The sequence below is a fragment of the Lathyrus oleraceus genome, chromosome 6, assembly GCF_024323335.1.
Source record: "Lathyrus oleraceus cultivar Zhongwan6 chromosome 6, CAAS_Psat_ZW6_1.0, whole genome shotgun sequence".
Classification (NCBI taxonomy): Eukaryota; Viridiplantae; Streptophyta; class Magnoliopsida; order Fabales; family Fabaceae; genus Lathyrus; species Lathyrus oleraceus.
The window spans coordinates 183,121,260-183,135,507 of NC_066584.1; the positions used below are offsets into that span (position 1 = coordinate 183,121,260).

General features: G+C 35.2%; 1 protein-coding gene across 1 annotated transcript; it reads right to left on the reverse strand.

Annotated features, from left to right (window-relative positions):
- Positions 1-1,033: 1,033 nt before the first annotated feature.
- LOC127091878 (ubiquitin-conjugating enzyme E2 28) lies at positions 1,034-9,155 on the reverse strand. The gene is made up of 5 exons (XM_051030600.1): positions 9,011-9,155; positions 8,546-8,627; positions 7,328-7,455; positions 6,170-6,274; positions 1,034-1,348 (listed from the first exon to the last, which is right to left on the reverse strand). Exons 2-5 carry the CDS (start codon positions 8,613-8,615, stop codon positions 1,205-1,207), a joined length of 447 nt encoding a protein of 148 aa, XP_050886557.1. The 5' UTR covers positions 8,616-8,627; positions 9,011-9,155; the 3' UTR covers positions 1,034-1,204.
- Between the last annotated feature and the right edge of the window lie 5,093 nt (positions 9,156-14,248).

Genomic DNA, 14,248 nt, shown 5'->3' on the forward strand with positions numbered 1-14,248 from the left:
GGGGACATCGTCTGGCACAACGAAGTTATGCGAAGGAAGAAAAAGGGTCGCCCAAACAGCACCCGGATTCGAACCGAAATGGATACGGCGAACAAAATGGTTAGACTATGTAGTTCATGCCGTCAGCCAAGTCACAATCGTAATAACTGTCCTAGTGTTGGAACGAGCAAAATCAGATAAATTTACATGTACCTCTATTGCAATATATGAAAAACTAAATTTATTTCATATTAGACGTCTGTGACGAAAGTACCATTACATAAACGGTAACACAAATAATTATAACAAATACAATACAAGAATTATGCAATTACGACCATCAAAACAATTTTGAACATGTAATGCATCATCCTACGAGCGTCGAACATGTAATACATCATCCTACGAGCGTCTTGGTCGATCTTAATATCCACTCATTCTCGTACTTCTCCGTTTTTGTTGAACGTGGACACAAACCATTGTATTATTCTAATCCGTTCACCCTCTCCAATTTCTCCCTCTAACCAACTGTACAACGTCCGATTAAGACGTTCAAACGTATCTGTGTTCCAAAGTCGAATTTGCATCGGAGCCGCAACGGCGGAAAATATTACATCAGCATTTCAAATTTTGTTTGAAAAAAATGATTATTTTGAAAAAAAAAATCTATTTCAAACTACTGATGAGTGTGATGTACAAATAAACCTTTTTTCCAATCAAAGAAATATAAAACTTGTGTTTGCTTTTAAAATAAACCACTTTAACTTATTTTCCTCTCAAACTTGAATTTAACTATAAATAATAACAAAATATAAATCACTTAGTCACAAACATAGTTTAAACCAAAACAGTTACAAATTAAATTTATTTCAAATTACACACAAACACTAAAATGTTATATACCTAATCTACTATTTAGGTGGTTATTTATCATTGAACGTTTGTAACGTTCATGCTGCCAACCCCAAAAACATATTACACCGCCGTTTAGACTTTAACTAGCGCTTTGACAATGTTAGCATTGCAAGTTAGGAAATTACTAGTATAATCAAAATTTTCAAATCAAAACAATATTAAATATTAACTTCAAGCCTTAAATTTCTGAAGTTTGGATTATTATTATTATAGAAACATAGCAGATGCACTTATATATGTAATGTATATATACCCAGCAGGCATCCCCAAACAACATTTTCCCCCACAGAAAGAGTCCACTATATTTGTGCTAGTTCATTGCATATTTCTGGGTCCAAGACCGGGCAGTACTTTCGTACTTGGCTTTGTCAGTCTTGTACATGTGGGCAATATCAGGCACCAAAGGATCATCTGGGTTAGGATCTGTCAGCAGGGAGCAAATAGACAGCAGCACCTGCAACAATATAACATAAACCTTAAATCAATAACTCTACTGCAATAATCAGTTAAGTTAATTAAAACCTTCCAGCTTTCCTCACTTATTCTCTTATATTTTATAGAAAATTTGGGCAAGTTGGGGAAGGAAATATTACGACAAGCAACATGCGAACCAAAACTATTAGAGTATTGCCATGTCACCCTAACTAACTTGTAGTTAGTTAGAGTGTGGTGTAGGATAAGAAAGGATTGGCACAGGATTAGATGAATATAAATTCTACTCTGCTGTAACTGTCTTAATCATAATAACAGAATTCAGTTTGAGAACTTTCCCCCCTTTTTCTATCTCTCATAATAACAGATTAGATGAATATAAATTCTACTCTGCTCCAACTGTCTTAATCATAATAACAGAATTCCATGTTCTGTTAAGCCTCCTGTATATAGACTGCATTCACCTCAATCTTAATATACCTCACCTCTTGAATTAATTTTTGTGATCTTTCGGGTCCACCCCAGTCAATCTTCATAAAATTTTCATTATTATATTACCTTTGTTAATGCCTACATAAAGTTTACTTGAATTTATTTGCTTAAAACTAAGTCAGAGGCTTTAAACATTTTTAAACAATTCAAAGTGATCGCTGAACTTCAGTTTGGTGAATTTCGACAATTCAAAGCGATCACATTAAAGCTGTTCAAACAGACTGGGGTGGTGAATTTCGGCCATTCACCAAGTTTCTCTCTGATCTTGGCATCATACATCGTCTCATCTGTCCTCATACTCATCATCAAAATTATGTAGTGGTTGAGAGAAAGCACAGGCACATTGTTGATCTAGGCCTTACTCTGCTCAATCATGCATCCCTTACTCTGCTCAATCATGCATCCCTTACACTCAAATTCTGGGATCATGCTTTCTTAACTTCTGTTTACCTAATAAATCGCTTACCAACCATGTCTCCTAATCAAAATATCCCTCATGCTGTCTTGTTCAAACAGAATCCTGATTATGGGTTCCTTGAAGCCTTTAGTTGCGCTTGTTTTCCTCTCATTCGTCCCTACAGCCCTCATAAATTTGACTTTAGATCACATAAGTGTCTCTTTTTAGGGTACTCTACATCTCACAAAGGCTACAAGTGTCTTTCCCCAAGTGGCAAACTTTTCATTTCCAAAGATGTGTTGTTCAATGAGACCAAATTTCCCTATCTAGAATTGTTTCCAGCCACATCCTCACTCCCTTCCAACCCCGTTCCCTCTTCCTCTCCACCCACAATCACCCTAAATTCTTCCTTTCATCATTTGGTTTCATCTCCTGCTGAACCTCCTCTCTCCAACTCTATTATTAGCTCTAGTTCTTCTACCAACCTTATCTCTTCTCAACCTGCTGCAAATCCTCTAACTCTGCACCTTCCTTACCTACTGTTTCTGCCCCCATCCATGACTAACACTCAGCACTCTCCTACTAATTCACCACCTTCCAGTCATACCTCCTCATATGTCTCTCCTCCTAGGGATCCTACTCTTCAGACTCTTCCAAATAATTCACATCCTATGACTACTAGAACCAAGTCTGGTGTCCCTTTACCGTTCCTCCCTCTGTATTTCTTGTTCATTCTGAGCCTAAGAGTGCTAAACTAGCTCTCCAAGACCCTAAATGGTTTGTTGCTATGCAAGAGGAGTATAATGCCTTGGAAAGAAATAGAACCTGGTCTTTGGTTCCTCTACCCTCAAACAGAAAAGCTATAGGGTGCAAGTGGGTGTTTCGTGTTAAAAGAAAATGTAGATGGATTTGTTAACAAGTACAAGGCCCGCCTTTCTGCAAAGCGGTTTCATCAAGTTCATGGGTTTGAATTTAATGAAACCTTTTCTCCGGTTACTAAGCCTGTTACTATTAGGCTTATTCTCACATTGGCTCTCACTCGCAACTGACCTTTGCAACAATTGGACGTCAACAATGCATTCCTTAATGGCTTGCTTGAGGAGGAGTTTTATATGGTGCAACCTCCTGGTTTCAACTCCTCTAATCCAGTCTTAGTTTGTCACTTACATAAGGCCCTTTATGGTCTTAACACAAGTCCCAAGGCAGTGGTTTGAGCGCCTTAAAACCACCCTGCTGTCTTTTGGATTTGTTAACAGCGAGTGTGATACCTCTTTGTTCATTTATAAACATCAGGGTGCTACAGCCTATATGCTGATTTATTTTGATGATATTATCATCACAGGCAGCTCTGCACTCTTATTCAGCAAATCACTCTCAAGCTTAATCATGTTTTGGCTCTCAAACAACTTGGGGACTTTGATTATTTTCTTGGACTTGAGGTGAAGAAGTTGTCCAATGCCACTTTAATACTAACTCGATCCAAGTTTCTCAGAGATCAGCTTGCCAAAACTGACATGTCTGAATCTAACTCGGTGACTACCCCTATGGCTTCAAGTACCAAACTCACCAAGACTGGCTCAGCTGACTTTTCTGATCCCTCTCTTTACAGATCTTTTGTGGGTGCAATGCAGTATGCTACAATTTCCCGTCCAGAGATTTGTTATTCAGTCAATAAAGCTTGTCAGTTTATGGCGCGTCCCTTGAACTCTCATTGGCTTGCGGTCAAACGGACTCTTCACTACCTTAAAGGCAATATCACCTCTGCTTTGCTCCTCCATACTCTCTTAAAACATATTGTGATGCAGATTGGGCTGCTGATCCAGATGATAGAAGGTCCACTTCTGGATCAGCTGTCCTTTTGGGCCCTGATCTCATTTCCTGGTGGTCCAAGAAGCAGACTGTAGTTGCTCGCTCCAGTGCAGAGGCAAGTACCATAGTTTGGCTCAAACTACAGTTGAGGTTCTCTGGGTCCAAACACTTCTAGCAAAGCTGAATGTCCCTTTTACCACTCCATCCATCCTGTGAGAATCAGAGCACTGCTGTTATGGCCCAAATCTTGTCCATGCAAGGACCAAACATATGGAAATTGACATCTGCTTTGTGAGAGAAAAGGTCCTGAACAAAACTCTGGCTGTTTGTCATATTCCTGGTGTTGATCAGAAAGCTGACATTGTTACCAAACCCCTTCCCAGTTCATAGTTTTTGGAGATAAGGAGCAAGCTCAATGTGACTGCCTCTAGTCTTACTTTGCAGCCACCTTGAGCTTGTGGGGGAGTATTAGAGTATTGCCATAACTTGTAGTTAGTTAGAGTGTGGTGTAGGATAAGAAAGGATCGGCACAGGATTAGATGAATATAAATTCTACTATGCTGTAATTGTCTTAATCATAATAACAGAATTCAGTTTGAGAATCTTTCCCTCTCTTTTTCTCTATCTCTCTCTTTCACTCTAATAACAATTTACTAGAAAAAACTTAAGATAGAAATATAATAAACCAAGTATAGATAAAGATATCTAAAAAAAATTACAATAACCAGAGATTATCAAGCAGTAGCTTTGCTTATGAACTAAATTTGGCTTTCTCAAAATCTCTACCATTTAACAAAGCTGAATGTCCCTTTTACCACTCCATCCATCCTGTGAGAATCAGAGCACTGTTGTTATGGCCCAAATCGTGTCCGTGCAAGGACCAAACATATGGAAATTGACCTCTGCTTTGTGAGAGAAAAGGTCCTGAACAAAACTCTGGCTGTTTGTCATATTCCTGGTGTTGATCAGAAAGCTGACATTGTTACCAAACCCCTTCCCAGTTCATAGTTTTTGGAGATAAGGAGCAAGCTCAATGTGACTGCCTCAAGTCTTACTTTGCAGCCACCTTGAGCTTGTGGGGGAGTATTAGAGTATTGCCATAACTTGTAGTTAGTTAGAGTGTGCTGTAGGATAAGAAAGGATCGGCACAGGATTAGATGAATATGAAGTCTACTATGCTGTAATTGTCTTAATCATAATAACAGAATTCAGTTTGAGAATCTTTCCCTCTCTTTTTCTCTATCTCTCTCTTTCACTCTAATAACAATTTACTAGAAAAAACTTAAGATAGAAATATAATAAACCAAGTATAGATAAAGATATCTAAAAAAAATTACAATAACCAGAGATTATCATGCAGTAGCTTTGCTTATGAACTAAATTTGGCTTTCTCAAAATCTCTACCATTTAACAAAGCTGACTGTCCCTTTTACCACTCCATCCATCCTGTGAGAATCAGAGCACTGTTGTTATGGCCCAAATCATGTCCGTGCAAGGACCAAGCATATGGAAATTGACCTCTGCTTTGTGAGAGAAAAGGTCCTGAACAAAACTCTGGCTGTTTGTCATATTCCTGGTGTTGATCAGAAAGCTGACATTGTTACCAAACCCCTTCCCAGTTCATAGTTTTTGGAGATAAGGAGCAAGCTCAATGTGACTGCCTTAAGTCTTACTTTGCAGCCACCTTGAGCTTGTGCGGGAGTATTAGAGTATTGCCATGTCACCCTAACTTGTAGTTAGTTAGAGTGTGGTGTAGGATAAGAAAGGATCAGCACAGGATTAGATGAATATAAATTCTACTATGCTGTAATTGTCTTAATCATAATAACAGAATTCAGTTTGAGAATCTTTCCCTCTCTTTTTCTCTATCTCTCTCTTTCACTCTAATAACTTACTAAAAAAAACTTAAGATAGAAATATAATAAACCAAGTATAGATAAAGGTATCTAAAAAAAATTACAATAACCAGAGATTATCATGCAGTAGCTTTGCTTATGAACTAAATTTGGCTTTCTCAAAATCTCTACCATTTAACATCTCCATAAACCTATCACTTTTTTCGTGAAGTAAAAAGCCATAAACATATTTAGATTGAAAAGCTCACATAAATCAGAAGTTAATCCCAATTAGGCCATAGTCTCATACCTTGGAAACAGTAAGAGCCGGGCTCCACTGTTCTTTCAGAATGTCAAGACAGATACTTCCATTGCTGTTTATGTTAGGGTGAAACACTTTTGTTCGGAAGGAAACCTACACAAAAGCCACATTGTGAATAATTTAACCAACTTAAACCACAAACATTATTTTCAACATAATCAAAGAAACAAGCATAAGTTGGACTTCATTCCTCAAGAAATCAGAAGAACAATGAAGGTCAAAATCATACTATAGACAATGAAGCACAAATACTCTAAAATATGTGGTATCGTATCGAAGGAGTATCTGAATTTTTTATTTAAAAATTAAAAAATAAAATATTGTGCCGGTGACACATCTTTGATACGGATACAGACAGTTTATCTCATGACTGCTCATAAATCTAGAACATGAATCGAACTTCCTCCTCCTTAATTATTCTTTTCTCAACTTTAATTACCACATGACTGTTCTAGTTCTATGACAAGAATCAAACTTTCAAGATTAAGATTGATTTCTTTTTCTCATAATTCCTTTATCAATTATTACAATCAAATTTTGCAAAATCATTTGGTTTTTGTTAGAAAAGGATTTAACTAGTGGTTAATTTTAATTTTTTATATATGTATCTTAAACGAATGTATCCTAGATTTTTCAATGTTTGGCATATCGCCATATCAGATATGTATTGTATTCAATACCAATATCGTGTCCGTGCTGCATTGAAATTTGAAATGTATGCAATAAATATAGCGGTCAAAAGCAAAACAGTACAACAACGGTGTCACTAAAGGTATCTGTTTGCCCAAACAAATATTCAAGAATCTGGTGTGCCGATGTCAATGACAGAAACCGTGAAGGTTCTGCTTTGATATTTGTTTCGTAACAAAAACAATCACTAAAGACCATGTCTCAATATTTAAATGGCTAAATGAAATGACATGACATGCCCACCTATAAAATAATAGTTGGCAAAACAGTAATTAAAACTACAAAACAAGCAATTTAAATAAGAGATTAAATATATCAGCCCAAGTACATCAGCCGCAATTAAAGCCACATCAGCCTTGTTTGACCTTCACAATGCATCCGTGACACGGACCAAAATTTTAAACCATGAATCTTAGATGATTATATACTAGCATAGATTGCAAACTAGTTAGTTACCTTTGGCGGCTTAAATGGATAATCTGGTGGGAAGTGAATGGTCACTAGGAATACACCACCAGCATAAGGACTGTCTGCTGGTCCCATGATTGTAGCTTGCCAATGAAACAAGTCTTCCCCAACAGGGCCTGCATGAGTATAATATATAATAATCATGATAAGATTCCTATACATAGAAAGGAAACTTTAGTTGAACTTGGAACTCAAAGAAGCACACAATAAATTATACTACAGCATTATACATGATTTTACACTATATTGAGTAGAATTAACTCGTATGAAAGCATGTGCTCACCTGATACACACATAATGCCAGATGTCTATTTTTACATGTGGGAGTAGTAAATATTGACAATTAAATTTTACCACAAATGGTCAAGATAAAACAGAAAGCATGTGCCTTTTATATGATAATGAGACCAATTAGAGAATTTTTTAATTCGACAATTGATATAGAGTCGTATTGTATGGTCAAATTTTTCTCCTCTTACTTATTGGTTTCTATAAACCTACTACCAATCAAATCTAGATTCTTATCAAGATTTCTATAAATCTTCTCCACACAAGCCCGATACCAGTTCAGACAAGATTCTCCCATCTCTCCACACCCCTCAATACATGCTATTTTAGCAATAATCATTACTAATTATATATTGTCTTTACTTATTCATTGAACTGATTTGAAACTAGTGGTTGCGGTTGCTTGCTAGTTTACTTACAGATATGGTCAAAATTTAATTGAAAAAAGTTGTGCTTGGTTGGTACAAAAGATCTATGTTAGAATCTATTGTTTTACATCTCTTCCCCAGCCTTCTATTTCCTAGTAGAATCCTAAGTTTGAAAACTTTAACTCCTACCTTCCCAAATGTCACTTAATAAATTCATTAAAACTGCTGCGTGAATAGATTATATTGATTGTCTTGTTTGTGCAAGTGTTATTAGCGATTTTTTATTCGGTAAGGAATTTACTAGAGGTTCCCAAATCAGATCAGCATTTTATTGGCCCAAATAAAAGAACAAGCCCGTTAGTCGTTTCATAAAGATAACCCTAGAATATATTTGTCAACACAGCAGCTGCAACACCCTAAAACATACTCTATCAGGTCTCAACAGCGGCGCTGCTACCAATCCTCCATGATAGGAGCACATCCTAAGCATACATTCTAAACAATATGAGAGAGAGAGAGAGAAGGAAGGGGGGGGGGGGGGGGGACATACCAGCACTGCAGGACACGGGAGGGTCTTTCTGCAGATCCTTCAACTCCTTAGTGATACGTTTTGAAGCCATTAAACCCAATGCCTAATTTAAGACAAATTTTAGGTTTCTCACTATAAAAATTGGACTAAAAAACATTGTAAATCAATCATAAATGCATTTGACAGTAACACAACCTATAGCAAGATTAAAACCCAGAATATAATGTTTAAGAGGATAATATTAAGTTTTAACACAATCGGTTATCAATGTACACAGAATAGAACAGCCTATAAAATGATAACTTAAAATACATATCATGAGTAAAACCATGATCCAAAAACAATAATAAATTGAAAAAATCTGCGCGGTTGTGAAAAGGGAGAAAAAGCCCTAAAAGCCGAAAAACAAAATCACACCTCCCATCAAACAAAGTAAGCATTACACAATGAAGGATAAAAATGGATTGAATCGAAAAGGAAGCAAACCTATCGATTGGGATTGGAATGTTAGGGATTCAAGTTTTGATTAGCGATTGCTGGAGTGGTATAATAGAATGACTTAATGAGACTGACTCTTCCTTTATATCTCAAATTCATGCACCTCACGTGACCCAAACAAATTTCACTCTTTTTCTTTTTCTATCTATTTTTATTTTACTTTTTGATAAATAAAAATCCAAATTTCTTTTTTGAATTTGGAAATGAATTCAAGTAAAGATATTTTACACAATCAATTAATTAGTTAATTTATTTAAAATATTTAATTTTTATTTGAACTCTTTTAAAATATTATATTTAAATGATTATGATGCATTAGTTGTAAAAAAAATACATTTACACAGTATATCAATGAATTTTTTTATATTATTATCTATATATGGCGCGGTTAAAGCTTTGTATAGCTTAGGCGGTTAGAGTTGCTTCCAATTAATCTGGCGATTTGCATGGATCACTATATATTTACATCGAACGGCAACGTGTTAACCTTGTTGTAGATTCATCTCGCTCCGCCTTATCGAAAGCATGCTTAATTGCACTTATCATCAACTATTTATGGTTCTATAACAAAATAGTGGTGGCTCCGTTTGTGGGAATCTAACATCTAATTCATGTGAAATCATCGTCTCTTGATCGCAATTTTGCAAACATCTTATATGTTTCCCGTTTCGAATCACCTATCAAACTCGTGAAGTAATGGCATCATCGAAAGTTAATCGATTCATTGTGCAATGTAAAGTCGTTGCTGTAACACCCCAAATTTTGAATTATAGAATTATTTGAATTATTATGTTTTGCTTATTTATTTGATTGTAAGTGATTAATTAAATATGGAAGTGGGGGTGTGTATCCTTGAGTTAAGGATCTACAATTGTAGGTAATGAGTAGAAGTGGACCAAAATTATTAGAAATTATTTTAGTAATAATAATTTACTATATTTAATTAATAAAAAGAAAATTAGAGTTTTTGGGGTGAAAATGAGAATTAAGGGAAAATTAATTGGGGAATGAGAAATTATTTTGTTAATAAGGGAGAAAAATATAATTAAGAGTTATCTTGCCCTAACTATATATTATAATGAGAGAAACCTATGAATAACCTATTTTGTCAGTACGTAGAGACCAGAGAAAAGAGAAAGAGACCAAAGGGCTAAGAGGAAGGGACTTGGAGTGGAGAAGAAGTTGTTCTGCCGAAAATCATAATTTTGCTACTAAGAGTGTCCAACAAGGGGAAGAATAGCTTTCAATAGGGTTTATGCATGACGAATAGGGTTAAGGAGTCCTTAACCTCCAATAAGGCGTATGTTGTGGATGAATTATGATTGTATGGTGAAAATTATATATAATAATTGATGAGTTCGTGCATTATTCATGACTGATTTTTCTGTTTTAATACTTGATATTTTTCCACCATTGTTGAAGGTTTTGCAAATCAATAATTTTCATGAAAATAATGGAGTTTATGTGTTAAATTGGTTTTTAATTGTGGGATAATCGTAGTATGTCTAATTCTGAGCGTCTGGTTGTTTACAGAAATCGAAATCGAAATTTCAGAGTTCCTTCAATGGTGAAAATCGCATTTTGGATTTTTGGAGGTATGTACGTCGTCGCTTAGCAAGGGAAACGTCGCTTAGCGAGGGAGGTCCTCGCGTAGCGAGACGCTCTAGCGACGAAATTCTTTTATATTTGTTTTTATCATAACTTGAGTTCTGTAACTCATAACGAGACGTGGTTCGAAGTGTTGAAAAGCTAACGTGAATTACTATCAATTGGTAATAATTTCAGAGGTTGAATGTATTGTGATAACATGAGTAATTTATCAGAATGATTATTAAAAATTACTTGATCGAGTAAATGTTGAGTTGTGTGAGTTTGAGGAATATGTTTTATGAGTTGTGGAAATGTTTGAATATGTTGTTATGACTAGATGTTAAGCATTGAGAATAAGTATGAAATATGGGAATATTGTGAATATGGATTATTTTGAGTTATGTTTGTTGTATTGTTGCGTGTTTGAAATATAATTTTGTTGAGATGAATTATTAGTATGTATGTGTTGTAATGTTGATTGATAATGTGCATTTTATTATTTTGGTGTGATGTAATCCAGATAGGGGATTACTTCATATGTTAATGGATTTATGTTAAAATCGGAGAAGGGGTTTAACGTATTGATTTGATGATATAATCATGCATCATAAGAGTTATGTCAAGAGGCATGTCTGTTAGTTCAAAGAGGGGACTAGTGACTTGTCCCAAGCTCAGAGAGGGGGCTTGGAGCTCAGAGAAGGAGCTCGGGGTTCGTAGAGATTGAAACTCGGTTCGTATGAAGAACCAAATATTGAGTTTGTACCATATGCATATGCATAGAGTTGCATAGTTGAGTCACATTGCATAATGAGTTATTTGCATAATTATTGAGATGTGATTGATTGATGAGTTTGGGTGTGAGATTGTGATGAGATATACTATGAATGAAATTGTATGAATGTTATTTATTATCTTATCTTATAGTATATGCTTGTTATTATTGTTTGTGATTTCTCACCCCTTTGTTGTTATTGTTATGGTTCATGCTCTTCTTTGGGGTACAAACAAGCAGGTAACTAAGTAGCTGCTCAAAGTGGAGGATGGCATGAGGTCGTTTCTTATTTTTCTTTCTGTGTTTAGTTTACGTGCTCTGATATGTAACACTAGGGGAAACATTTCTGATTTATCTTTTATTGTGTTGAGTAGAGAGTTAAAGTATGCTCTCATGGTTGATGTTTTGAGGTTTTGAAGAGAATGCATTTATGATTTCGTTTATGTTATAAAGTCTTTGAAATTAAATGATTTATTGATTGCATGCTTTGTTGATGAGAAATTCCGTTGTGATGATACTCTAAGTGAAGATGAACATGCAAAGACATTCTAAGAGAATGTGTTGATTATTGTTATTATTTGTTAAAGTGTTACAAGGCCTGCATGTTTGGATTTGAGAATATGTGACATCATGTTTTTGTTTTGATGAATACTCTGATTTTCATATATTTATGCATGGGGGAAATGGGATGTTACACCTACAACAATCAATGTTCTTGATCTCACAAGGGAGACTTTGCTTCGTCTTATGGTCAAGGATGATCTTATCTTGGTGACTCATCTTTTCGCTCCTACACCAATAAATCCAATCCCTCCGACAATCGGCCAAGGCACTTTCCTAGTCCTTCTGATTCTCCAATCTTTTCAACAACCACTCAAAGGTCATACCTCGAAGTAACCTTCATCGCAATTGTTGATTCTTCGACAAGAAATGCTTAAATGCCTTCAACAGCTGCAGACCAATTTAGGTATGCAAGGGTCAAATGATCTATTTAACATTGTAACTAGGTGAAGCAACAAAAGTCATACTTTATAGCATAAATAGCTCTTCAAATAAAAGAAATTTTATAATATGCTCCTTTTAGAGACCATTCTGTATGTAAGGACAACCTTGCATGGTGATCATTTATTTGAGCATAACTAATCTTGTTGATACCATCTCATCATGCAGAGAACTCCTAGATCTCTGAATCACACTAGACGTCAATGAGGCAGTCACACTTCACCAAAGGTTCTCCTTCCCTGTCACTTGTTGTCACACTACTCCAAAAGAGATGAAATGCATAACATCGAAGCACACATTCACTATAGGAAGTTGAGTTTATTCTTAAAGTGCATCATCGATAATAAGATCTTGAAATTGTTGAGATTAGTTGAAAATATACATGTAGATACTTTTTATGGTGGAGTATGATTATCGGTGAAGACAGTGAAAGTCAATGTATTATTTTCAATCAAGGTGGAGATTGTTGGGGTTAGTTAAAAATATGCATGTTGAAGAAATCACATATTGCTTATTTTTGTGAATGAGGGGAGATTTTAAGGCTATATATAGGATACAAGTTCTTTGAAGTCCCACATCTCTTATTTTGTGAAGGAATAGGAAGTCCAAAGCTATATATAGGATTCAAGTTCTTCATTCCAAGATTCACTAGTAAAAAACACTTTAAGCTTGTATTTAACTTTCTTTGTTCTCTTATACTCTTGCATTATAGTGTTGTGAGATGTAGTTAAATATTTGTTTTTTTAGGGGGGGGATGGGGGTCTGGGTTAGTTAAGGGTATATTATGTGTCGTAACAATTTTCACAGTGTTATTCTTTGGTTTCCTATTGACAACAACCGTGATTGTTTTGGAGTTTCCACGTTATATTCTGTTGTTGTAATTGTGTTCCTCTTTTTCTCTATGATTTGTTTGTTTTTTACCAACAACTGGCATTATAGCTTTTGGTTTGATTTAGAGATAAATGTTCTTAGTATGCTCTGTAGTTACAGTTTTGTCTGATCTTCCACATCTGAAAAGAAAGGTAGTGTTGTGAAAGAGTTGTTGAGCTGCAGTTACAAATCTCGTTGTGTAGTTTGGGTAAGAGAAAATTGATGGGATGTTTTTTTTACTTATGCAAACTTCAAGTCAAAAATGTGTTGATACAATCAAGATTGCACAAGGTGCAAAATTATGTCAATGGTTGAAGAGCTTCCGACCAACATGGAAGTTGCACCATAAAGTTTCAACCTGGTTTCGACATGTACAAATTCTTATAGTGGTTTAACTTCAAGTGAAATTTATTATTCATGATAAAGTATATGATTGTCGGTGATGACAATGTAAAATTCATGAAGTGGTTTATCTTCAAGTGAAATATATTTTTCATGATAGAGTATGACCGTTTTTAAAACTATAATTGTCGATGAAGACAATGTGAAAATTCTTGGAGTGATGTAGTTTCAAGTGACTATACTTTGTATATAGAGTATGATTGTCAGTGAAGACAATGAAAATTGATGTATTTTCAAGGTGGAGATTGTTGACATTGGTTGAAAATATACATGTTGATACTCTTTATGATAGAGTATGATTGTTGGTGAAGACAATGAAAGTTAATGTATTATTTTCAATTAAGGTGGAGATTGTTGGTGTTGGTTGAAAATATGCATGTTGAAAAAGTCTTGCATCGCTTAGTTTTGTGAATGAATGGAGATTCCAATGCTATATATAGGATACAAGTTCTTGAAGTCCCACATTACTTAGTTTTATGAAGGAAGAGGCAGTTCAAGGCTATATATGGAATTCAAGTTATTCATTCCAAGATGCACCAATCAAAATCACTTTAAGTTTGTATTTGATTTTCTTTTTTCTCTTATACTCT

Bases quoted from the DNA above. Each gene is read 5' to 3' on its own strand.
- LOC127091878 (XM_051030600.1), bottom strand. From the start codon at position 8,615: ATGGCTTCAAAACGTATCACTAAGGAGTTGAAGGATCTGCAGAAAGAC. The intron at 7,456-8,545 runs GTATGTCCCCCC...ATACTCATGCAG, and splicing joins TCCCGTGTCCTGCAGTGCTG to GCCCTGTTGGGGAAGACTTG. The intron at 6,275-7,327 runs GTAACTAACTAG...GCTTTTGTGTAG, and splicing joins ATCCATTTAAGCCGCCAAAG to GTTTCCTTCCGAACAAAAGT.